Here is a 26,528-nt window from a genome sequence, read left to right as displayed (position 1 = left end):
CAGGGAGAAGGCCTCACACCACAACAAAGAGTGGCCCCTGCTCACCACGACTAGAGAAAGCCCGCGTGCAACGAAGACCCAACACAGCCAAAAATAAATAAATAAATAAAATAAAATGGACTAAAGACTTGAATAGACATTTCTCTAAAGATGACATAAAAATGGCCATCAGGCATATAAAAAGGTGCTCAACATCACTAACCATCAGGAAAATGCAAATCAAACCCAAAAACATATTACCTCACATCTGCTAGAATGGCTAATATAAAAAAAAAGACAGCAAGTGCTGGTGAGAATATGGAGAAACTGGAACTCCCATACACTATTTGTGGGAATGTAAATTGGTACAGCCATTATGGAAAACAGTATGGAGGCTCCTAAAAAAAATTAAAAATAGAACTACCATATTGATTCAGGAATCCCATTTCTGGGTATTTATCCAAAAGAACTGAAATCAGGATCCTGAAGAGACTATTTGCACATCCATGGTCACTGAAGCATCATTATTCACAATAGCCAAGACATGGAAACAACCCATATGCCCATTGACAGATGACCAGATTTAAAAAATGTGGTGTATATATAAAATGGAATATTATTTAGCCTTAAAAAGGAAGGAAATTCTGTCATATATATAACAACATGGACAAACCTTAAAGACATGTGAAATAAGCCAGTCACAGAAGGACAAATACTGCACGATTCCACTTACATGAAGCATCTAAAATAGTCACACTCTTAGAATCAGAGAGTGGAATGGGGGCTGCCAGGGGCTGGGGGTATACAGGAGAGGTGGGGAGTGATGGAGAGCTGGTATTCAACAGGCATAAGGCTTCAATTATGTCAGGCAGCTCTACCTCATTGGGCCTATAGTACAATACTGTACTGTACACTTAAGAGCACAGTACTGGGCTCTTAAGCCCAGTACACAAATATTTACACAAACAGCCAGTACACAAACAGCCAGTACACAAATATTTAAGAGGGTCGATCTCATGTTGTGTTCTTACGCTGATAAAATAAAAAAGAAGAAACCATGTGAAGACGTGGGACAGAACGTTCTGTAAGAGAACACGTGTGGAAGCTCTAAAGAGGGAATAAGGTTAGTGCACTGAGGGGCAGAGTGCAGACCAGCGAGGCTGAAGTGAGTGAGGGGGCAGGGGAAGAGCTGGGCTCACAGGCGGCCCGACCAGACCACGTGGCCAGGCCACGCAGGGTGCGTGGTGGGAGGTCTGCATGGAAGGCACTGGAGAGCTTCAGCCAGGTCGGCCTCTCCGGTTGCGGAGCACAGGCTCCGGAAGCGCAGGCTCAGCGGCCATGGCTCACGGGCCCAGCCGCTCCGCGGCATGTGGAATTTTCCCGGACCGGGGCACGAACCTGTGTCCCCTGCATCGGCAGGCGGACTCCCAACCACTGCGCCACCAGGGAAGCCCGCTGCTTTGTGTTTTAAAGCCACCCCCTGCTGGAGGGCATTATGCTGCGTGAAATAAGTCAGAGAGAAAGACAAATCCTATGTGATGTCATTTATGTGTGGAATCTAAAAAATACAACAAACTAGTGAATAAAACAGAAAAGAAGTGGACTCACAGATATAGGGAATGTACCAGTGGGGAGAGGGAAGGGGGAAGGTGCAAGATAGGAGTAGGGAAAAAAAAAGGAGAGTTATTATGGGATTATATGAAATCATTTGTGTGAAACTTTTGAAAATTGTAAAGCAATATAGAATTTAAAGAATCCTTCATTCAATTAAAAAAAGAGGGCTTCCCCGGTGGCGCAGTGGTTGAGAGTCCGCCTGCCGATGCAGGGGACACGGGTTCATGCCCCGGTCCGGGAAGACCCCACATGCTGCGGAGCGGCTGGGCCCGTGAGCCATGGCCGCTGAGCCTGCGCGTCCAGAGCCTGTGCTACGCAACGGGAGAGGCCACAGCAGTGAGAGGCCCACATACCGCAAAAAAAAAAAGAAAGAAAGAAAGAAAGAAAAAACAGCCATTTCCCTGGCTGCTAGGTGGAGGACCACGAGGGCGTAAGTGGGAGCAGTTCAGATTACATGTGAATAGGGAACTGGAAGGCCCTGATCCCAATCCAGAGGGCACGAGTGCTCCCAGACTCACGAAGCCTGGCTGGGACACAGGCCAGGCTGTGGCAGTTCCAAAACAGAGCGAGGGCTTGGAGCACCAGATTCCTGGAAAGTGGGGGGCATTTCTGGAGAAATGACTGTTTGTTAAGCTTTGTAGCTTGAACATATTCTTAAATGTCTGCTTTTCTGTTCTCCATTTTTCCATCTCCCTTTAATGATTCTTTTCCTTAATGAATGGTTTTTCTGCTTGCCATTTTATAACAGACATGGAACCATCGGAACAAGCTTCTCAACCTGACCCCTGCACCGACCCAGGAAGGTTTGCACATCCCTCCCCAAGGGTGCAGAGTAAAGGTGGTGACTTACCTCGGCGCACCGTGTGAGGGCTTGGGCCGGCGGAATTGTGCGTAGGGCCCACAGAGAGCTGATGGGAGCCGGCAGTGGCCTGGGCCTGGCTTTGGCCAGGGGCCGCCTGACTGCTGTTTCTCCCAGGTGCAGGTGCAGCCGCAGGATCCTTGGGCTTTGGAGGACTAAGGGAAGCAGAAGCCAAGTTAGATGTCAGGCATTCCCAGCTATAAAAGCTAAACATGCTGTAAAATATCAAATTCCAGCTAGAGTTTTCACTGCAGCGGGCAAAGAGGTGATCTGAAAGTTTAAACAGCTCACACTGGGTCTGTGAAGCTAATATTTGGTGCCACACAGGACCACATATTTTCTGAGACTCATGGCATCAGACTATCTTCCAACTACTCTGCCACTTAAATATCATGATAGAGGCCATTTCAAGTTCTAGTGTGCTTGCACTCAACTTGGGCAGTATTTAAACACATGAAAGGGTTTTTGGGCTTCAGAATAATGCGATTTTGCCATATACCTTGCACAAAACTAAGCAAATGCAATAGCAAGATACTAACACTGCTCTAAATTACGAAGCACTCAATTATTATCAATAATTTGGACTTCAGGAAAGAGGAACTCCGAGAGGCTAAATGATTGCTCAGGGCCCAGCATTGGTTAATACTGGGGTAGGGATCAGAGCTCAGGCTTCCTAATTCCTGGCTCAGAACTTTTTTTTTTAAAGTTTAAAAAAATTTATTTATTTATTTATTTATTTTGGCTGTGTTGGGTCTTCGTTTCTGTGCGAGGGCTTTCTCTAGTTGCGGCAAGCGGGGGCCACTCTTCATCGCGGTGCGCGGGCCTCTCAGTGTTGCGGCCTCTCTTGTTGCGGAGCACAAGCTCCAGACACGCAGGCTCAGTAGTTGTGGCTCACGGGCTTAGTTGCTTCGCGGCATGTGGGATCTTCCCAGACCAGGGCCCGAACCCGTGTCCCTGCATTGTCAGGCAGATTCTCAACCACTTGCGCCACCAGGGAAGCCCTGGCTCAGAACTTTTTATACTGAACTTTATAGCTACAATTTGTCAAAGTCACCAAAGAGTAAATGGCGTTAGTGAGATGTACACAAAAATATCTACAGAGCAAAAGAAACAAAGAGCAAATTGATAACTGACGTTCTATTTGTCCTTCTGCAGTGAAGACTAATTATTATCTTAAATAATATATTTAGCCTTGATTAAACAAATTGAATGCTACAGGTAAATGAAAATGTGTAAGAGTTTGCTAAGACTTTTTTTTCTCCAAGAAAAAGATTTAAGCCCAAACGAATACATGTGTGGTAGCAGTTACGGAAAGACCAACGTGGAGCTTACGACGTGCACGTGAAGCACTAGGGAGTTTGAAGCCTTAGATATTTTTAACCAAAAAAGTGAATTTCCTCAAATTATGCGGGTAGAAAGGTATTCAGGAATGCACGAAGTCCTCAGAGTTCAGCTATAAGGATTTAACGAGATTCCAATCTCCTAAGCAGCTAGCTTCACACAGCATGAGGCACTCTCTCTCCACCCAAAGAAGAGGTGAGGGAGTTCTCCCAAGGCAAAGTCACCTCTGGGCGGAAAACAAGTACACGATTAACAGGCCATCCTTGTTTTATCATTTATTTTACTTTATATGTAATCATTTAGTGCTTTATAGGTGGCCAAGGTGGACCAAATGCAATAAAAATGTTAGCACGTACTAGAGGGGCTCATCTTTTATAGCAGCTGCCAGTTCTGCACGACCCGAGATACCACCTGAAGTGGCCTCTGGTGGTCATCTGCCTGGGTCAGAGTGGAGAACTGAATTTGTGCAAATAAAGGTCTCGACTTCAAAGGTATTTTTCCTTAAAGTTGCTATATATTCTTAGTCCACTCCAGGTGGTTAACCAAAAGGTGAAGCAACAAAAGAGCTTTTTAAGAAAACCTATCATCATATTTTCTACCTTGTACTCATGTATCACCTGCCCTATAGGACTGAAAGCCAGGGGGTTGGGGGGATGCTCAGTATAGCAGAGACAGCACATATTATTCAGTAAATCTGATTGGATGGATGGATGGATGGATGAATGATGGATAAATGGATGGACGGATGAATGAATGGGTGAGTGAGTGAATGCCAGGAATATAATAACTTCACTAACTTGTTGCATTCAAATGTTTACTAGTTAGCATACTGAATGACAACAAGCAAACGGTACATGAACAACGAGTACACATCAAACAGGTAAGAGAGGCTTATAAGACTGCTAGACACTTATCGGCTTCTGGCTCCCAGCCCCAAAGCAGTATGGTAAAGAATGCAAACAAATGTTGCTTTCTTTTGAAAACAGGAAAGGAAGCAAGCAATTTGCAGTCTTTTTTCCCATCCTTTGCCAACCGGAGGAGTGAAGGCAAAGCTGGTTCACGCCATGCCTAGTGATCCTTGGGGCATGGAGGCCATGCCCACAGGCCAGCGCCTGCAAGAAGGCTGGGGTGTCTGGCACCCACTGCCAGCAGATGCTGGCCTCCTTACCTGCTGTCGCCCGGGCTGGGCCCCTGCTCCAGTATGCCCGCAGAGGAGGGGACAGCCCCACCCCCTGTGCTGCTTTCGGCCCTAGAGCTCTGGGGAGGGGGCTCTGGGCCTGCTGGAGCCAAGGTGCTGCCATCTGTGGGCGGGAGTGGCGGCTGGAAAGCAGGGGATATGTGCTTTCTATTTAGGGTGCCACCCCTCCGGTGAGCCTGGAAGTCCATAAGCTTCACACCAAAGCTACACAGAGAGAAGAAACAGTCAACAACACACCATGCAAGCCGACTACTGACACAGAAGCCCATTGGTCCTCGCGTGTAAAACCCCACACGCAGGGACAGCCACCCAAGTTGCCCAGCATGCAATGAAGCGGCAAGGACCAGATTAATGGTCACTCCTGTTACCCAGGCAAGCAACTCAAGTGGGCTTTAAACTTGGACCTGGTACCCATCGATGCCCTTTCTCAAAGTGGGTATGGGCAGCTGAAAGCAAACGGGCAGGCTTCATCTTGAGTAAGTGACATCATGTTTGTGTTTTTATTTCCATAGTACGATGTACAAGGCGATTATCTCGAACCTCTGTGTTTGGGCATCAAGGTGGAAGCTGAGTGCAGAAGTGCCACCAGTGGCAACGTAAGGCTGTCACATCGCACTGCCTCTTAAGCTGAGACGTACAAACACTGGTCTATGCGTATGCAAAGAATGCATCTGAAAGGATGTGTAGGATTGGAAAAATAGTTGCTTTTGGGAAGGGGATGGTGGTTGGAGGACAGGTTAGAAGGGATATTCACTTTTCACTGAAGCCCACTGGTGTATGAACTTTAACACTTTTTTCCAGTTCAAAAAATAAAAAGACACATGGCTCCCTGAGCTTGTGGCTGCTGGGTCAGTTGGCGGGGGGGAATCCATCCAGGAAGATGGCTAAGAACTGTTTATTGTGTGCTAACTAGACCCATAACATTCCATTTTGTAACTTAAAATACATAAAGGCTAATTCTGTGGAGGACAGAATTTGTCATCAGGAAGCACTTCTGAATGTGGGAATGTGGGTTCAGAGAAGTGACAGAATAGAAAAGTAAAGCTTTTTCCTTTTCTATGGGCTTAAAAAAAAAAAAAAGGCAAAACAGAAAACAGACCACACTATAAGTTTGGGCAATTAGAATAAGAGCTTGCTGTTTAGTTTTAAGGTAAAACTACTTTCAGTAACATTATTGCACGTATGCGACAAAAGCACACGACTTCTAATTCAGCATTATTGGTGAACACGGTGGCACTTCAGCACACATGTCGGATAGATAGGCATCTGAAGGCAAAAATCCCAAATAGCCTTAACCTTTGAAAATCCCACAAATCACCCAAGGAGCCTAGCAACAGAGACTAGTACTGTTTCTCACTAGTCCAACACAGGCTTTTCTTTTGATTCCAGAATTGACAAACACTGAGGTTTCTATGGTTGGCTTCCAATGAGGGGCCAGGTTATACAAAGAATGTATGTCTTCAGACACCAACTCGCACATGTCACTGTGAGAGATGGGTTGTTCTCACATTCACTCCTGGACAGACGTCCACAATACCTAACTTTTTTTTTTCTTTTTCTTTCTTTTTCCCCAACCAAGTGCATTTAGGTGAATTTGTAACATGTGTGTGATGCTACTGTGTAGGGCTTATCAGAGACCACCAAGTAAAGCTCGGATGCGTCAGGTATGATTGTTAACTGACAAGCTACACGCCTACTTTGGGGTCAGATTAATGTTTGGAATGGACTAAAGCAGAATTCCTGAAACTAGCTGGACTCTAACAGGCCTGGGTGCAGGCCACTCCCCAATGGCAAGGCCACTGAGGCAGGACCAGGGACGGTGGGCCCACCGACTCCTCTCCGAGCCATCGACCGCTGGTGTGAAAGTCAATAGCTCTGCACACACCTCTCCTTCTTCACCAGGTCCCCCTCCATCACCGCCATGCTGGCAGGCCGCTTCCTCTCCAGGGTCCCCGAGTCGACAGGGTCATTTCCAGTGTGGGATGAGTGATTGGAATTTGGGGTGGTGAGAGGTACGAATGCTTCTGATACATTAAATTCCACCTCTGCCAGAAGAAAGAAACAAGTGTATATGAGACACAGGGCACAGGGGTTGAGGGAGCTTGAGGACACCCCACTGGAACAGGAGCCTCATTCTTCCATCCACAAGCCCTCACTATTTCACAGGCGGAAGCCCCGGGCACTCTCACCTTCCTAAAGGACAGTTTACCAAACCAGGGTGGCGGGTAAAATAAGAAAACCAGAAATAGGGGAGGGGGTATGACTCAGAATCCAAGTCACACAACTCCCCTGCTTTCCTTTCTGTTAAAAAAAAAAAAAAACATGGAATACAGAAGAGGAATGTGAGCATGGGTTATACTCATCTGAATCATAAAAAATAAGATATTTACAGCTTGATATTAAATAGAAATAAAAGGCAACATCAATTCCATACTGCCTATAGCAGATTTTGAAGACTCGTTTTCTCAAAGGAAATCTTGGATAGAATGACAATATTCATTCATCCATCACACATTTACTGCACAACCTTACATGAGTGGGGCGTGATTCTCGACGGTGAAAGTCAGTGGTAAAGAAAAGATGAGCGTGCCCTGGCCTCATGGAGCTTACACGCCAGAGGATGACAGCAGGGCTGCTCTGGGCGAAGCTGGGGTGAGAGGTCCAGACTCCCAGCACTTGCCCAACCAGTACCCGCAAAGGGAGCCGCGGAAGCTCTGAGGATCCCTGCATATTTAGTGTCACCTCTTCTATAAAGCAATCCCCGGCACTTTGGGCCCAGCATGAGTTGTCAACTCATTCCCCATCCATCTTCCTTCTAATGTGCCATGTGTTACAATTTCTCTGATGATGAAGCCTCCTTCTCCAGTGACCAAGTTCCTCCAGGGAAGACAGCATGTCTTCTTACCAGCAAACATATGCGCCTAGGGAGTGTTCAGTATACACTGGCTGAATGAATGACTCCATGTTAAGTGAAACAAAGTGAAATACACAATAATGTGGTTACTGCTTTGTCAAAATATGAATGCAAATAGTCTAAAAAGAAACGTGAAAAAGTGAAGCCAATTATGTAATCATGAAGGGATTACTGAAGTATCTGCTTCTTCAAAAAGATTTTTTATACTATTGTTGTATATTATTGTGCTTTTGGAGTCAGTGGCAGTTACCTTCGGGGAAGAACCAGTTGGCATGCTGAATGATGGGTTCAATGACAGCAACCACGTGGACGGATGTGGCCGCTGCCATTTCGGCTAGCGTTCTGCAAAGGAAGTTCACAAAGTTAAAACACCTCCCCTAGGCAGCCTCTGATTTCTGCAGGTTGGGTCAGGGCAATTCAATTTTTTTGCGGTACGCGGGCCTCTCACTGTTGTGGCTTCTCCCGTTGCGGAGCACAGGCTCCGGACGCGCAGGCTCAGCGGCCATGGCTCACGGGCCCAGCCGCTCTGCGGCATGTGGGATCTTCCCGGACCGGGGCACGAACCTGTGTCCCCTGCTTCCGCAGGCGGACTCTCAACCACTGCGCCACCAGGGAAGCCCCAATTCAATTTTTTATATCAAAAGGATAAAACATTTAAGTACGAATGCAAAAATTAAATGCACAAGGCCCTGGCCTAGGGGTGTGGCAGTGATCACCCAGGAAGAAAAATTGCCCTGACTCGGCTGTCACTTCCTAGTCTGTGTTGTGATAACAACTAGGTGTAAGTCAGTGACCAACAGTGTGTCAAAATGCTGGTTTTCAGTTGTTTGGGGACAGGGTTGCATTCACCCACTGGCACAGTCCTTCCCCTGGGAGTCATCTTCTAAGTCTCCAGATTACCACAAACCCATTCTGCCTAGAATGCAGCCAAGCGTATGCAGTGTTTCAGGGTGCCTCTCATCATCAGAAGACCTGGACCCCCGCATTTACACATATTATTAAGGCTGTCACGCACGTATGTGGACTGGTCCCAAGATGCATGTCCAGAAGCTGACTGTGTCCGAATACCCAGGGCCCACAAGGAAGAAAACAAAGAAGAATCGTTCCTGCTGTTGAGGGGCTCATATCCAGTTCAGAGTCAGAACACGGAAAAGCAGACAAGCTGCAAGGGCCTGACATTTACTGAGCACCTACCACGTTCAGAGCCTCGGATTCCTCCCTGCATTTAATTTTTACAACATGGCGACTGTTCTGAGGCCTCATAAATGAAGACACTGAATCCCTGATAGGCTGGATCCCACACCTGACTGCCCCAAACCTATCTCCCCGCCTCATTTTATCACTCTGACCTCTCTTTCTATTGGGGAGAACATTTTCACCCCAATTTCCAACCAGGTGAAAGTTCTAGCTCCTTTTAAATTCCAGCTTAAAATGCAAGCTTTGCCTGTAAATTACCCTCCCCACCTGTTCACACTTCCCTCTGGCCATCTGGATTCTGATCCCTCCCGTACCTTAGAACCTTCGAACTGGGGAGGAACGGTCCACTCGTGTTCTTTGCAAACTTTTCTTTTTGAGGAGGTACTGTTTGTCTACTGATTTCAAGACCTTTTTATATATCTGGATATTTTCTGAGGAACTCCTAGTTTGTGAATTGCCATTTATTTAAGGAGCTTTCTGACTTACAGAAGTTTCTAGCTGTTATAGAGCTAAATCTATTTGTTTTCAGAACTGATTTTGTTTATAAAATTCGTTTATATCCCAAAAGCTAATAAATATTTACCTGCCGTGTTTATGTTTATTTATTTATTTTTTAACCTGCCATATTTATGACATCACTCTTTATATTTACCTCTTTGGTCTTCCTGGAATTTATTTGCTATAAGATGTGACGTACTATGTAGTTAGCTTTTATATCCACTTATCTTTCATTTGCTTTATGACATTGGATCTTTGTAAAGAATCTTATAAATACTTTCTGAAACAAGAGTGAGCATACATGAGGGAATGAATGAGTTAAAGATAGAAAGATTTTGATTCAGAAAGTCCCTGCATTTTTTGATGGAAATCTGAACCGCTCATGATTTTACAAAGCTGAACAGCAGTGACGGGGGGCGGGGGGGCAGGGAAGGGTGGTGAAGCTTAAGGACAGACCCTGTGGGCCCCACCATTTCCCTGCTGTGCAACCTTAAGCAAATTATTCGTCCTCTCTAAGCCTCAGAATCCTCACCTGCAAAAGTGAGGACAAAAGCACCAACTCCAAAAGACAACTTGTGAGGATTAAACGGATCATCATAATGCCACCAAACAGAGCAGACAACAACGTGAGCGATTTCCCAGACGCTTTCTAGCTGACCTCCCTGATCCCTCTCCTCTGGTCAAACTACAGCTCTCAATGCCAACAAATTATCTTCCTAAATGCAATTTGATCAAGTCATTCTGCTGAGAAACTCTGATGCTCCCTTCCCCCCCATGACCCGTAAAATAAGTTCCTAACATCTCAGCAAGATACGTGAGGCCCTTCCTAACCAGGATCCAGCTCCTCCATAAACCTCAGCCACAGCCTCATGGCCCCTGTGCTCAAGTTACATGAGACCACGTGATTACGCTCCCCCCCAACTCTCCGCCAATATAGACACCAGGCCCTTTCACACCCGCTGTGCGGGGCTCATTCAGGTCCCACGCGTGGGAAACCATTCATCCATCAGCCCTTCAAGTGCCATCGCCTCCTGAACTTCTCAACCTGAGCTGTGTTCCTCCTTTATAACGTCTGTGATACACAGACGTGTATGCGGAGCTTATCACTGCACTATAGCCATCCACCTGCCTGGCTGCCCAGGACTGGGGCCCCTTGAGGACTGGGACAAGGTCTCCTACACCTTTGTGTGACCAGCGTCTGGGACAGGACCCAGCTCACAGCAGTGCTCCGAGAAAGTCAGCTAAAGGGAAAGATCAACTTCAGAGGTGAGTTACATTTCTATTGTTTCCATCAGGCGGAAAGAAGTTAAAATAATAGGATATGGGAAATGATTACTCACCCTTCATTTTTGGCCCATAACAAGTTAGGGCCTAACACGATTGCAATGTTGCTGGGAGTCATTTTATTAATGTCACTGGTCTGAGCAAGCTTTGCAAGGAACTTGATTAAATACCTATGGAACAAAAGAGAAGGGGGAGAGCATCTACTCTGAAATATTTGGAAGAATAGTATCTCCCTGCCTGGGGGGCGCTCAGCCCCAGACTGCTCAGGTGCTAACTGCAGGGTGTTAAATGACTAAATCCAAATCGGGCTCGGGGTGTGTTCTTTGTTTCATGGAACAGATAGTTTAGGGCTTGAAAGGTGAAAACAGATCAAACGTAAACCTCAAAGATTCGATCTCTATATGCTGTGTATTTCTTTTTTTTTTTTAACAACTTTATTGGGGTACAATTGGTTTACAATGGTGTGTTAGTTTCTGCTCTATAACAAAGTGAATCAGTTATATATATACATATGTTCCCATATGTCCTCCCTCTGCTGTGTATTTCTAATCCGTTTCTCCTTTATGCCCTATCTACCCCGAAATAGATTATACTATGATTAACAATGGGATCAATGTTTTTAATACAAACATAATAAAAAAACAGAAGTATAGTCATATTGCTTAAAAGAAACTGTATTTGAAAATGCTTTAGGCTGTAATTATGAAGATATCCAATCTATCATATAGATATACTCTCTTATGTACAAGAACAGCACTATAAAAGCAAAAAATTAAGGACAACTCAACCATCTACCAATAGGGGGCTGATTAAATATGGACAAACCTACAGGATGTATATTAAGCAAAGAAAGCAAGGAGGAGAATGATGTATATAATATACATTGCCATTTGTTTTTTTAAAAAAGTGAAAGCTGTGAGAGAAAGAAATGTTTGTACGTATGTATATGTATATATATATTTGATTCTATATGTATCATCTCTTGCTGAAAGGATATATGAGAAACTGAAAACATAGGTTGTGTCCCAGGAGAGGAAGTAGGGTGGCTGGGAGAGAGGAAGAGGAGAGAGATTTTTTCCAATGTACATCTTTGAACTTTGAACCATGGGAATGTCCTCCCTATTCAAAAAACAATTAGTAAACATTTTAATGAGTAAATTAAACAAAAGAAAAGGCTAAATCCCAAAGTAAAAGAACTGTAATTCAGTCTCCACCATAAGACACGAAATAGGCTAAGAGTATCTGCAATTCCAAGCTGGATGTGCTAAATGAATCAAATAAGGAATATTATATATATCAATGCACTCATAAGGCAAAATTGAGAGTTAAGATGTTAAAAGAGAATGTTTAGCTTAGCTTGGTGACAGGACCTAAGACTGAAATTAACGGTCGAGTGGCATACCAGAAATTTCACCAGTCAAGTACTTGTCATTTTGGACCACATCCTCTCACAACACTTTCTTTGGTTTTAAATGACTTTGTTACCTGGGGCTACCTTTTACCCTTCTCTCTATGCTTCTTCAAAGTTATATTTTAAGTCAAAGGGAAAACAGAGGTTAAATCCTAGAAAGTTATTCCACGGTAAAATTTCCTGAAAACATAGTCATTCCATAAACTAATACAGAATCTGCATTTCTTGGCATTTTATTTAGTAGGATGATTTGTGCTCTGCTTAAAATAAATTATGTAGCATATATGAAAGATATTACAGAAAGTACAGCTATTGTTTAATTTTTGCCTTGCAGATACTGGACAATTTAGACTCCGACATACTGTCAGTCAACGTTTCCACAAGAATTTTTTTCCCCAATAGCTGCAACGATAAAATGATCCGGCAACTTACCTATTAATGCCAGGCACAATCAATGTGCTTCAGCATCACAGTGATATACATCCAAACCCATTCCCAGCAAGCCCGAGTTACTCTCCAGAGGATTTTTTTGACGTGCCAAACATGCTTGAATTAATGGCCTCTCTGCTGTGGATTAAACCATTCTTCACTGTAGCCTGGTGGCTTAATTTGCAGAACGCCAATCATACATACCTAAAGTTAACAAAATTTTGTGGTGGCAACTTCTGACATGTTCTCCATAAATCCTGAAGTTTTTTGTCTTGATCTTGTACACTGAGGAAAAAAAATTATTTGTAACCATTTATTAATACTCATTTTAGGAATACCTGTGTCCATCTGTTATATTAACAGCGATGCCTCTACTGACAGAGAAAGCACAGCTGGAAAACAGCACAGCGGGAGTTCCCTGGTGGTCTAGTGGATCAGGTGTGGCACTGTCACTGCCATGGCCCGAGTTTAAGCCTTGGTCAGGGAACTGAGATCCCATAAGCTGCATGGTGCAGCCAAAATTTTAAAAATCAATAAATTTTTAAAAGCCCAGTTTTTGGGAAAGAAATTTGGAGTCAAATACTAACTAACATACTCTGAGCAGTGAGTCAGCCTTGCCAAGACTCAGTCTCCTGATGTGCCAAACTGGGGATAAGAATGTTAATTCTGCCAAGTGACCGTGAGGCTTCAGAGGCAGAACAAGGAGGGACCCCCTCGACCAATGCATGGCACACAGGAGACATTCTGAAAATTCTGTCTAGAAAATGTGTATATTCACGTACAGCCTTGGGGAGCCAGATGCTCCCAGCACCCAGACCCCTGGGTCTTCTCCCTGCTCTCAGTACTGCTCAAAGGCTCCAGGCCAAGAAGCCCTTTCTGTTGTGAAGCAACTGCTGGAGGTCTTCTGCTGTAGAGTTCCGACGTGCAAGCTTTCACAGCCCCAAAGAGCCTGCAAAGCAGAGTCAACTCCGCCCACCAGCAGCACAGTGTTCGAAGTTGCCCACACGACATGCCTTTGGACTTAAAACCTCCTCCACAACTGAACCAGCCTGCAGAGCTTCGGGTAGGGGTTAAACATGATTATACTTTAGAAGCTAGGTGACGTGTCACCGGGAGGGGATGACAGTTCTCAAGTGTAGAAGCGACACACCGGTGGACGGATACCTTCCCTTACAGCTTATTTCCTCACAGGATGAGTTTGGGAGTCTCAGAACAGAGAGAAGAGTCAAGGCCTAGGAGAAGCGAAGGAGCCCACCCAATACGAGACCCTAGAACCCCGACCTGACACTGAGGGCAGGTTCCATTCCTTCAGCCCCACAAACACGGGCACTCACGGCAGGCTGCGCCCTGGGCTGGGTTCCAAGGACACAACCAGACCAAGGACTTACTCTGACTTTAAAATCCTCACCACCTACCAGGGACAAAGTCTCTCACTCCACAGCTACGGAGAAAAGCTCAGATGCCTGGTTCAAGTGACGACATAAAGCTCGTCGGAGCACACAGCTTATTTGATGGGAACGGGTGACTGCATCTGAAGACGGTGGGGGAGCAGTGGAAGGGCAGGGGAGATGTGTTCCTCTTCCCTTACAGGTGAGAAATTAGGCACCTCTGAGTGAGAACCGGGAGGGACAAGTTGACAAGGAGGTGGGCTGGTCGGCGGGAGAGAAACCTCTAGAACTTTTGCAACAAGACTGCCTTGCCTAAACCAACTACTTCCGGGCAGGCGGAAGCTGGGAATGGAGGGGAAGGGATAAACAACAGGAACTCCAGCTTTGGGGCAGAGAGCTCTGGGTCTGAATTCCAGCTCTGCCAATTATTTGATGCCATTCCTCCCCCAGCCTCAGTTTCCTCATCTGTAAAAGGAGGATAACAACAACTTCTGCCTTTTATGTCATTAATTACGGGCTACAGGAAGTAATGGGCATAAGGATTACCACGGTACTCAGAACTCAGTAAGTGCTCAGTAAACATCAACTATTGTTACTGATAATGGTAACATTATATCATTACACAGCTGAGCTCCCACACGGCTCTAAACACACGATTTTAATGTTATTATTATTATTTTTTAAAAATTATTTATTTATTTATTTTTGGCTGTGTTGGGTCTTCGCTGCTGCACGCGGGCTTTTCTCTAGTTGCGGTGAGCGAGCGCTATTCTTTGTTGTGGTGTGCGGGATTCTCATTGCAGTGGCTTCTCTTGTTGCAGAGCACTGGCTCTAGGCGTATGGGCTTCAGTAGTTGCAGCACGTGGGCTCAGTAGTTGTGGCACACGGGCTTAGTTGCTCTGCTTCCCGGACCAGGGCTCGAACCCGTGTCCCCTGCATTGGCAGGTGGATTCTCAACCACTGCGCCACCAGGGAAGTCCTTTAATGTTGTTTTTATGATCCCCAAGGATAAGATGATTTACAAAGGGGACAGAGTATTGCGTCGTTTCCTTTAGCTTTTAAAACTAGGTGTTCTTTAAACTTACCTTGCAACTTGTGTCCATTCTTCATACAAATTAAAAGTCATCAAAGGTTCAGGCAGTTCCCGTAAATAGGACTTTAAAGCACCTGAAATTATTAACACCCTCTTTGAGTATGACAAGGGGCAAGGCCAGAACTCTCAGGATATATTATTTTGCAAATTGAAATGATCTCAACTATAACCGTTCACAATGTATAGAATAAATCATGAATTGGCAGGAGTGGTTACAGAATGAAATGCTCATAAAACAATTTCCATCCCTCGTAAAATATATTGAGAGATCAATAGAAAATAAAATTAGTTTCAAAGCTATCTTCTTAATAAGACATCACCTCTCTAGGCAGATGGAGATTTGGGGGTAAAAGGGAAGAAAGTAAAAGCACGCCTCTAAACATTTGGATTATAAGCTACCTTCACCTTTACTTAATAATCAGGAAAACAAAACAAAACCCCCAAAACAGGACTAGAAAAGATATGTATGTGTAAGTGTACACACACATGCTTTTCAGTTTTATTTGTCATTTCAGTTTTGTCACTTAAACTTATAAGGAGACCATGTAATTTTAACTGTCACTTAATATTGGATCTTTAACTGATGATCTGTTACCACCTTGAGGCCGCCTCCTTGGAGCTCACCTGCTACAGCATGGGGGTCTGAGTAGAACTCATCCAGGTGAGAAGTAGAACAGTCTAAAGCAGCTTTCAGTTTCTTTAACTTGGAGGCCCCAGCCCCAATTCGGAAAAGGCCCTGAAGACAACGAAAAGCCGTTAGTGTCAAGTTCAAGTTGTGAGGCTTACACTGACTGGCAGTAAAAATCTGATGGAAGAGCCTTCCACCCACCCCGCACCCCCAGCTCCAGCACAGCTTATCCAGGAGAGCTGCAGGGCTGCCGGGAGGAGTAAAGAGGACTGAGCTTGTACCCCGGGCAGAGTGACAGGCAGAGAGCAGACCATTTTCAATCAGTGCTAGCTCGTGCCCTGCCCCATTGCCAAAATAACCATGCCTGTTAGGAATCTATTTAAAAGCTATATTTCATACTTCCACCAGGTTGATCACCATGGATTTTCTAAATTTAGGAATATTTTTTAAAAACTGAAATCTCAAGAAAAATTGTTAGGCTTGACTACCAGTCACTTTCACTGCCCTAAATGTTACGCAGAGAAAAACCCATGACAGGTCAGCCACGGGAGCAGGCCTGATGGAGACGTTGGGCCAGCACTTATAAGACTTGGGCTTTTAGCAACATTAATCTAGGCAGTTTCCCAACCTCAGCAGTACTGATATCTTGGGCCAGATAATTCTTTGTTGTGAGGCTGTCCTGTGCACTGAAGGATGTCTAGAAGCATCCCTGGTCTCTACCCCCTGGATAGACAGTAGCAACTCTTCCCCCTGCTCCCCAAGTTGTGACAATCAAAAATGTCTGCAGACCTTGCCAAGTGTTCCCCGGAGGCAGTGAAACTGGCCTTGGGTGAGGAGCTCTCATCTAGGCTGTTAGGAGCTGAGGTCACGTTGATGGGGTCAGGGTGTGGGGGCGTGACTGGAAGCAAATGCAAGGAAGGTTCCCCAGGGGGTTTCTTGATCTGGGTGCTGATTACATGGGTGAGTTCAGATGGCGAAAATGTATCAAGCTGTTCACTTATGATACATGCACTTTTCTATATGTACGTTACACTTCAATACTAAGCTTTCAAAGGTTAAAAGAAGACTTGTGTTTTGATTCTAGCTCTGCCCCGGCATGAATTCCTCGTGTGCTGAATTCCTTGTCTACACAAGAAGAGTAATGAGACCTGCGCTGCTTGGTTCATGGGGTTTTCTGGGTAAGGATTCCACAAAATAAAGTATGTAAATGCCCCTCCCACTGCCACCCGACAACATAGTTCTACACAAATATAAAATTCGTGTTAGGGGCTTCCCTGGTGGCGCAGTGGTTGAGAGTCCGCCTGCCGATGCAGGGGACACGGGTTCGTGCCCCGGTCCGGGAAGATCCCACATGCCGCGGAGCGGCTGGGCCCGTGAGCCATGGCCGCTGAGCTTGCGCATCCATAGCCTGTGCTCCGCAACGGGAGAGGCCACAACAGTGAGAGGCCCGCGTACCGCAAAAAAAAAAAAAAAAAATTCGTGTTATTAGAAACTAAAGCTCATGGGAGCTCTGGTTCTACAGCACCTCATGAAATTCATTTTCACAAATCACAACCACAGTGTAAAATGAAATAATCAAATGGGACCAACAAGAAAAAGGCAGAGTGTACTGCAGATAGGCAAGGTAAGTACTGCTCTGTGAAACCCTGTTTCATTTAGGGTCTACCACGGCACCACGGACAGGGTCTCAGCGTGAAATGTGGTCACGGTGAGCGCGGTTGGAGAGCCACTGGTCCGCAGAGGCCGGCCGGGGCGGCGGGGTCTCACCTCCTCCTTCATGCCCGTCTCCAGGAGCAGCATGACGCAGGCCTCGAGGGGCAGCGCGATCTCACGCCCGCTCCGCTTCAGGTGTTCTTCCAAAGGCGTCCCGAAGGCGGGCTTCTCTGCCCACTTATCTAGAGCAGCAGACCATTCAGTAAGACACTAGACAACCTCACGGCATTGCCAAGTTATTTCCTCCCCCAAACTACTGAAGGGGATTTTTCTTTTTTTTTTTTTTTAAAGCCCGTAGCCAAGGATTTGGAAAGGGGGAAGCATCTATTCTCTTCGCTTTTGTCAGTTCCCATTTACTAGGGTACAAAATGTGTGCCAGCCTGGGGAGGTGACCAGTGGATCAGCGCCCTGACGTGCCTACGTGGCACCCAATGCAAGATGCCCAGTGGAAGCTGCGATGGTGCTTCTGGCCCAGCATCACACCCGCATTTACCCGAGACGGGTGGGCTGCCTTGCGCTAAAACCAATGGTCCATCTAGGCACACTGTTTTCACTGAAATTTATCTAGCCATGAAAAGCATAACTGGTCTTCTACCTAGAGGACGAGAAATAGACTCCTTCCATTAAAAAAGGAAATAATTTCTTAAAAATTTAAACACAGGCCAAGCATTGTCATACAGGACTGGAGAGGGCCCATGCCAACCCCTATTAGAGGTGACATCTCCAGGACATGCAGCACTTCTGGTGCCATATCCCCAAAGAGTCCAAGGTTCTGAGTAGGAGAGAATGTAGCCCCAAGGCAGCTGAGGCTGGAGGCTGTGCTGACAGCAGCAAAGCAATACTGCTTATTATTTTCCAGTGATATGCTCTGCTTCGTTCCACAAAAGATTTGAGGCAGCTTAGCAAAAAGACATACAATAAAGCGGGAAACAGAAACAGGCATTTCGGACATGGATGTATTGAAGGAGAGTAAGAGGGGTGTGGTTGGGCCCAGCCTGCCTGGCGGGGTGCAGAGATCCAGCACTGACTGAGAAGCACACAGAAGCCAAAGGGGGCACACCAGCTGGTGGAAAATACTCCACTGGGGAAGCGTGGTTCTTTCCAGCAACAGGAAGGGCTCATGTCCCTCTCAGCCTGTGGACGTGTGTCCTTCAGCCACTCTGGTATTCGAATCCTGGATTCCAGGCAGGCAGTGTAACCCTAGCGTGGCTCTGACACTGCCCTACACGTGAGAGCAGGTGGGGCCCATCACAGGAAGGAAAGTGAGATCCCACAAACCCACAGACCTGGGCGCTTGTGAAAAGTCAAAACTTGATGGAAAGAGCAAGTAGGGTAAAGGTTAAAGGAAGGGGTGGGGAGGGCGGAAGGCAGTGGCCACTCTCAGAACTGTCCGGAGGCCCCTCGTCCCTGGCTTCAGCCCCGGCCCTGGTCAGTGGAATTCCAAACACAAGAAGCATCCAAGGGCCTGGCCCTTCTCAGAGCTCTGCAACAGTCCTCTCAAAGGCCAGATCTTACCTTGAATACTTTCTCTCTTTTATCTAAAGCAACGATTCTCAACGCAGGCAGAAAAGGGCCAGCTGACCCTTCGCCTGGGCGGATACAACAGAATCACCCAGGGGAGTTCTGCAAACGACTCCTGCCGTCACCTCCCCATGCCCGACCCTACTATGCTGAGAGGCGGGCACAATCCAGACTCCTGCTGGAACTTTCTAGTAAACCCTGGACAGGGTGCCCCTCCCCCACCTCGGTGGAAGGTTGGCAGAGGGTGGAGGTGAGAGCCGCTGACCTAGAGGCCACTCCAGAGGCAAACTCCACCGCAGGGGCTGCTCCTCAAACCACAGACCTCTGACATGCAAGGCCCTGCAGCAGGCACCCAGAGTTCACAGCGGCCCCCCCGCCCCTGGGATGAGAGCAGTCTACATGTGAAGAAAACACAAGACACACAGGCAAACGCACGACAGCAATGAACAAGACAAGACGTGTTTGCTAAGCCGTGGCAGAAAAATGGTATAGACTAGGGTCGCAAACACAATCGTCTGCAGGGGCCGGATGGGCACTGGAGGTGCGGGATCGGGGTGGGGAGGGCGTGGTCGGCCAAGACGCAGCAGCTGCTCCTTGGCGTCAGAGCAATGTCACCACGCGGGAAAGCAGACCCAGCATCACCAGGCCCTCTGGACTTTCAAGAGAAGCCAGAAGTTAGCACTGTTATGTGAAAAGAGTCTGATTTTTAAATGATGGCAGTTAGTTTAAAAAGAAATTTATTTTTATTTTTAATGAGATATGGCTGTTTGCGACTTCTGGTGTAGACCATAAATGCTAGAGTGATTCAGGAGATGAAAGTGTTCACTGTTGGCTTCAGTTGTCAGAGAAGGCTTCTCAAAGAAGGGGAGCTTGACGAACGTCTTAGAAGATGGACAGGAATTAAATAGACCAGGAGGACTTAGGCTGAGAAAAGACCAGGGATCCTGAGTCTGGGGATGGACACTTTATTCCACACTTGTGCACCGGGCAACAGGGGCATGGAGTAGAGTGAGGCAGTGAGAATGACGAGGAGGGCACAGCAGAGGGAAAAAGGCACAGAACCTGGCGAGAGGGTATCAGAAAGGAAGGAAAAGATGGCTCCGAGGTTTGAAACCTGGATTGTTTGGAGAAAGGAGGTACCAAGGAGACGGAGGCGGGGAGGAAAGGCCAGCTGGTATGGGGGAAGCATCAGTTTGCTTCTTGAGATACGTTGAGTTTAAGGTGACAGCTGGTCATCAAAGGGAACTGACACTGAGGCTGAGAGGATAGAGATGCAGGTGTCAGTGGAGGCCACCAAAATGAGGGGATTTTGAGAGAAAAGGTGGGAGGGAGGGAGAAGAACACAGGACAAAGGACTGGATCTCAGGAAAGGCTTGACTTCTTAGGAGGGGACAGACATGAAGGAAACACAGCCTCAACAATGACAGAAAACAATCGAGTGAAACGAGGGGAAAAAAACTGACAAGGAAGAGACGGCTCAAGCCACGTCAAATGCCAGAACGTAACAATCAGAATCATCCACCCATTGGGACTTGCAATGTTTCTTTGTCTGTTTGTTTTAATAGCAGAGTGACTGGGAGTAGAAACCAGACTGCAAAGTGTTAGGGGTGGGAAGGGGGTTAGAAAACAGAGGTGGCCGACGGAAATGAGTCATTCGAAGAACCTCCCAGGAAAACGAAGGAGAATGCAATGAAACGGGGCATCACGCTGAGGACAGGCAGGTACCGAACTAAGGCCAGCCGACCGAGAGTGTGAGACCAGGGTGCACAGGGGCACGGGGCAGATGGGCAAGTTTTTTTTTTCTCCTATCGTAAGAACACTCTGAGTCTTTCTGAAAACAGAGAAGAAGGAAGTGGAGGACAGAACTAAGACGAGAGACAGATTTGCAGACAGGCAGAGGTGAGAAGGGTTGAATTCCAAGGCTTGGGTGAAGGTGGCAGCCTTAGAGAGAAAGAAGAATCTCATTTCCTTCACTGGCTACTCCCCCTCACACACCAGCTTCCCTTGTTCCATCCTCAACCTCTTCCCTGCCCCTGCCTGTTCCCCATGACTTTCTGACATACTGCTCTAGGGAAAATAGCCTTGGTAAAAATAGAATGGGAGTTTAAAAAAAGGGGGCATGGCGCTGCTTAAATCTTCTCTTTTTTGTGCCCATTAAGTCAACCTTTCCAAACCAGGCTTATAGCCATTCAAAGGCTAGGATGATGATGTTTACTGTTTTGTCCTGTGCACAGAAGGTACCCCATAAACACAGGCTCCCGGTGTTCTGACCTGGGCCAGCAAGAGTCGGCCCCTTGCGAGGCTGACTGTTCGCCAGCAGCTTCATTCCTTTGCACTCTGACTCAACCCCATTACCCATGGATTAGGAAATGGGATCACTCTGGAAAGCAAGGGCAGCTCGTCCTCTGAAGATTGGCCCAGCAAATCAGAGCCACTACACTCAAGATGGCTAAAGACCTGGCTAAGGGGTCAGTCAAGACATAGCATTTTCTTTGCTTTTTTTTTTGGTCGCGCTGTGCGGCATGTAGCATCTTAGTTCCCCGAGCAGGGACCAAACCTGAGCCCCCTGCAGTGGAAGCGCGGAGTCTTAACCACTGGGCCGCCAGGGAAGTCCTAAATAGAATTTTCTGATTCCAAAATCTAAGGACTTTCAGGCACAAAGTCACACCCTGCTGGGATTGCCTGCAATTTAGGGGAGGAGGAGTGGTATTCTTGAGGGGCCAGTGCGTACGCACAGACATAACCAGCCCCATACACACACATGCTCAGTCTCTTTCACAATCACAGAATCATCACACTCAGCACCTGGCTTGATCCTCTTTCAGCTTGAGACCAGTGGTTCTGTCTGGGGCACCTGAGTTCCAAATGTCAGGACTATACCATAAGCAAAAGAGTATAACAGGTCCAAAGGTGACAGAGGAATGTCTGATCATTTACTGATCTCTGCGGATAGATGCTCTGATGGCAAATCAGAGAGAATTAGAATCGAAAGAGTTAAAACTAAACATCAAAGGCAAGTTTGGTCCACTCATAAGTTGAGGGTAGGATCTGCAATGTGCTTAAATATGGTGGGCAAAGTGAGTGCTGATGAGAACAAGATCTGAACGGGGTGGTCACGGTCTCACGATTCAATCACACTGATTATGTGCCTGATGATGCGGTATCAGGTACTGGCTTCTAAAATTCCTTTTGGGAAGTCCAAACTTTTTTTCATAGGATGTATGCTCTTGGAATCACAGGGCTAGAATTAAGCCCTATGAAACAAATAACTGATTTGCAAAGAGATAATTAGAGGCTAGAATGTTTTGAGCCTATTTAGAAGATAGAAAAACAGATGCTTCCCCCAAAGGGTGCAGCTTTCTCTTCAACTGAAGATTTCAGAAGAACTGCAAATGTTCCATTAGTATGTTAATTTGCGTTTGGAAGAAATTAGAGAATGCAGCAAGGGAAGATGAAAGTGTGCTGGGAAATAGTGCCCGCCTAGGCAGAGAGGCTTTGTCCAAAGGAAATGCATGCAAAGGAGCTGAGTAAAGAAGAACAGAGGCAGAGGTGGCAGAGGCGAGAAGGAGGCATCAGGCCAGCACGCAGGTTACGTTACCTTGATGGGCTCGCAATTCGGGAAGGGCCTTTTCTAAGACTGCTAATGCTTTTCTATGGTAATCTGCTTGAGCTTCTAATAACTGAGAACAGACCCACATTCAAAAACAAAAGTAACGTTAGCATTGGATGGACACACACACAATGGCTGAGCAAAACCAAAAATGACATCTTTTGCAAAAAAGCTAAAATGACTCAACTTTTACAATGCTTTAACGTCTTGTCAGGGCAAAGTGCTTACCGTAACAAAAAATTTGCCATACTCCCCTTCTTTGGCCATAAAATTGTACATATCCGCTGCAAGTTGATCCTGGGCAAGTGGAAGAAAAGATATGTCATTGAAGAAAAATGAGGTGAAAGAAAATAGCATCTACGAATTGATCTGTGAGCTCCTAGAGCAAACTGTAATGAAACAGCTGCAGATTAAATGTCCATCAACTCACTGGTACAATCATACACAGGGATAATGAAAAGAATAATCAAGCTTATTATGGACTGACATGGAAAGATCTCCAAGGTTTATTATTAATATGCCTTGTTAAGAAGCAAAGCACAGAGCACTACTTCTGGTATGGTATGTTACTTTCTGGGTAAAAAAGGGAGAGGAAATATTTTTATCACCATGTTTGTATAAAAATACCCCTAGGGAAAAAAGCAAGAACTTAGTAACAGTGGTTACCTGTTGAGAGCAGTGGAAATTAGGAGGAGGAGGAGGACAGGGGCAGAAGAAAGACTTTACTGTATACTGTTTTATACTTTTTATATTTGAACTAATGTAAATAAATTACTTACATAAGAATTTAAAAATTAGCTTAAAACTGATAGACTGGGCAATTGGATATATCCATATTTCCAATTTTCAAATACATATACATATTCATATATATACATATATATTTTTTTAATGTACTACCTTCCATTTTGGATTGGCCTCTGTATCTAGGAAAGTAAAACATTTCCCTGAGAGTTCACAAATAAATATAGACCTGCTTTCATGAGGGTTTGAACTTTGAGTTGATTCTCTGTGTGGTCCAGGAATCCTCGAACTGAGAAAGTTTAGTTTAAAATGGCTTGGTAATACTCTCTGGGAGACTCACTCCTAATCCCCAGAAGTCCCACAGATAAAGTCCCTCTTAAAATGAGCTCACAGTACAAAACTGCAAAACAATCCACCATAAAGGAAACTCCCACCACTCTCATAGAGAACTTCAGAAAACAGAATTAACTAACGAAGACTTAAAATAAGTATATATAAATGATTAAAAGCATTAAAAAATAAATACTAAAAAGAATAATGCACTATCAAAAAAGGCAGACTTGAAGAATTAGAACTTTAAAATGAAAAATATAGTCAACAAAATTCAAAACTCAATGTTAATTAAACAGCAGATCAGACATAGCTAAAGAGAGAATCAGTGAAACAGAACTTAGATCTCAGGAAATTACCCAGAAGTTAACATAAAGAGAGAAGGAAATAGAAAATATTTTCATAAGTTTTTACCATTTGACTTTCTGACAAGCTGTGGTATGTAAGTTAAAAGAAGTCTCTCAAAAAAAAAAAAAAATAAGTCTCTCTTTGGGCTTCCCTGGTGGCGCAGTGGCTGAAAGTCCACCTGCTGATGCAGGGGACATGGGTTCGTGCCCCGGTCTGGGAAGATCCCACATGCCGTGGAGTGGCTAGGCCCGTGAGCCATGGCCGCTGAGCCTGTGCATCCGGAGCCTGTGCTCCGCAACGGGAGAGGCCACAACAGTGAGAGGCCCGCGTACCGCAAAAAAAAAAAAAAGAAGTCTCTCTTTTAACTTAGCCTATAATGCACCAGTTCAAACCCCCAAACTACTAGACAAATTTATATCCAATAAGGAGCCACTAGCCAAGATCTAGGTTAGACCAGATATGAAGAAGACTGCTGCATAAATGACACTGGCAAAACTACAACTCTTCTGAACAAGAATAAGCCAGTGCAAGACTTTTGTCAGAAGCATTTGTGTGATTATCATCTTTTTAAACGTAAAGGCTATGGCATGACTTTGTGAGTCCAGTATTAATTCTTACCCACTATATTATTTTCAGCAAGTCATTTTACTGCAGTTAACTGCCCAAGGTTTGCCATCATGAAAAGTGAATTATAGCATGACCTGAATAAACTAAAATATAGCAGTCTTAATGCTACCTAGTAGAATGTGGAGACCATTATTGGAAAATGATGAATAATAAGAGGAGGAAAAGTCTCAGGCGATGATCCTAAGATTCACCAAAGACCTGTTTCTTTACCACCTCAAATAACATTTGGAATAAACATTTATCTTTGTAGATAGATGCATAGAGAATAACCACCTAGTCTGGAATTTAGATTATGAGATACAAATTTTCATTTCTTCCAAATTAGAAGCCAATTGTCCTAGCAACATTTTAAAAATAATCCTTCCCTTTTCTATGGATATATGATGACCCCTTTACTATATATTCAACCCTTAAATATAACAGCATTCATTCTAGAAAACCTATACAATTCCATGGATCTATTTTTGTGCCTATTGCACCTTGTTTTAATTGCTGTAATTTTATGATATGTTTTTATAGTTTTTCTCCTTTTAGTCTCCCATTCTTCATTTTAAATAAGCTTAGACGTTTTTGTCAAGTTTTTAAAAATATCCTACTTGAATTTTTTTCAATTAATTATTTTTTTCTGCATTGGGTCTTCATTGCTGTGCGTGGGCTTTTTCTCTAGTTGCAGAGAATGGGGGCTACTCTTTGTTGCGGTGCACGGGTTTCTCATTGCAGTGGCTTCTCTTGTTGTGGAGCACAGGCTCTAGGCATGTGGGCTTCAGTAGTTGCAGCATGTGGGCTCAGTAGTTGTGGCTCACGGGCTCTAGAGTGTAGGCTCAGTAGTTGTAGCACACGGGCCTAGTTGCTCTGCGGCATGTGGAATCTTCCCAGACCAGGGCTCGAACTCGTGTCCCCGGCAGGTGGACATTGGCAGGTGGATTCTTAACTACTGCGCCACCAGGGAAGTCCCTGAATTTTATTTTTAAATAATGCTTTATTCTGAGTATAAAGTAATGTAGAGTCTTAGAAAATAAAGAAAGAAGGAAGAAGAAAATAAAACCTACCTTGAATATCATTCAGGGAATCCTAATAGGAATTATGTAAAACATTAAATAATTTGCAATATTTGACCTTTCATCTATCACTTGCAAAAACCAAAAGACTGATTTAAGTACATATTCATTAGGGAATTCTCCTACCTTGCACTGTTCTACTTTATTTCCAGCTTCATCCATCTCTTCCTTTAGGGTATCTATTTTTGATGGAAGCCCCTGAAAGTTGGTTCCTGAAGATTTGTGAGCCTGGTTCCATCTGCAAAGCACAGGCATAGCCATTATTTGAGAAGCAGCTGTATATACTCAACCTTATGGAGTTAAGGACCTAATGGAGACAGACTCATTCCCCAAAACTGATTCTACCTGGGACAGGTATCAGCACCTAGGATGGCAGCTTCTCTGGAGTTTATCCTTTAAGAATGGAAACGGGCAAAGGTGACACTGGCTTCCCGCTGTGATGGGACTGTGGTAGTGCTGAGAGTAGCTGTCTGCTCTGAGCAGAGCTGGCCACGCCTCGTCCCATGCAAGCCCAACTGCTGCAAATCAATCCGTGGAACCCCTTCCCCTACTGTCCAATCTTGGGCTCTTACCCATCAAACACCCCCTTGTTCTCTTGCTTTGATCTAGAATGTTCCCTGTGCCACTGGGGGTCAGTTGCTGCTCTTCAGGACCCCTTATAACACCGCCTACTACCATCCTGACTTGTGATTACCTTCAGTAAGTGAAAGCCAGAACTTCGGTCATGGAGCTAGTAATTGATAG

The 26,528-nt window shown here is 45.3% G+C and overlaps 1 protein-coding gene across 7 annotated transcripts in view; it reads right to left on the bottom strand.

Moving 5' to 3' along the window:
- Window positions 1-26,528, bottom strand: part of ARHGAP17 (Rho GTPase activating protein 17) — a 55,382-nt gene that overhangs the window by 13,102 nt on the left and 15,752 nt on the right. For 6 of the 7 annotated variants that reach the window (XR_003003217.1, XR_003003218.1, XM_024744644.1 and 3 more), the window contains exons 6-17: window positions 25,911-26,022; window positions 22,906-22,974; window positions 22,666-22,747; window positions 17,601-17,728; window positions 15,830-15,941; window positions 15,198-15,279; window positions 12,929-13,009; window positions 10,941-11,054; window positions 8,156-8,247; window positions 6,877-7,036; window positions 4,962-5,195; window positions 2,444-2,607 (exon numbers count right to left, since the gene is read on the bottom strand). Coding sequence is in view for 5 of the 7 variants with exons in the window: in XM_024744644.1 (XP_024600412.1) it covers window positions 2,444-2,607; window positions 4,962-5,195; window positions 6,877-7,036; window positions 8,156-8,247; window positions 10,941-11,054; window positions 12,929-13,009; window positions 15,198-15,279; window positions 15,830-15,941; window positions 17,601-17,728; window positions 22,666-22,747; window positions 22,906-22,974; window positions 25,911-26,022 (1,430 nt within the window). In the remaining 2 variants the exon portion in view is untranslated. The remainder of the gene's footprint in view (window positions 1-2,443; window positions 2,608-4,961; window positions 5,196-6,876; window positions 7,037-8,155; window positions 8,248-10,940; window positions 11,055-12,928; window positions 13,010-15,197; window positions 15,280-15,829; window positions 15,942-17,600; window positions 17,729-22,665; window positions 22,748-22,905; window positions 22,975-25,910; window positions 26,023-26,528) is intronic. The other variant, XM_024744648.1, reaches the window with a different exon arrangement.

Source organism: Neophocaena asiaeorientalis, unplaced genomic scaffold, assembly GCF_003031525.2.
Source record: "Neophocaena asiaeorientalis asiaeorientalis breed wild unplaced genomic scaffold, Neophocaena_asiaeorientalis_V1.1 scaffold91, whole genome shotgun sequence".
NCBI classification, from domain to species: domain Eukaryota; kingdom Metazoa; phylum Chordata; class Mammalia; order Artiodactyla; family Phocoenidae; genus Neophocaena; species Neophocaena asiaeorientalis.
The sequence above is the reverse complement of the archived record's forward strand: the minus strand, read 5'-3'. Positions and strand labels throughout refer to the sequence as shown.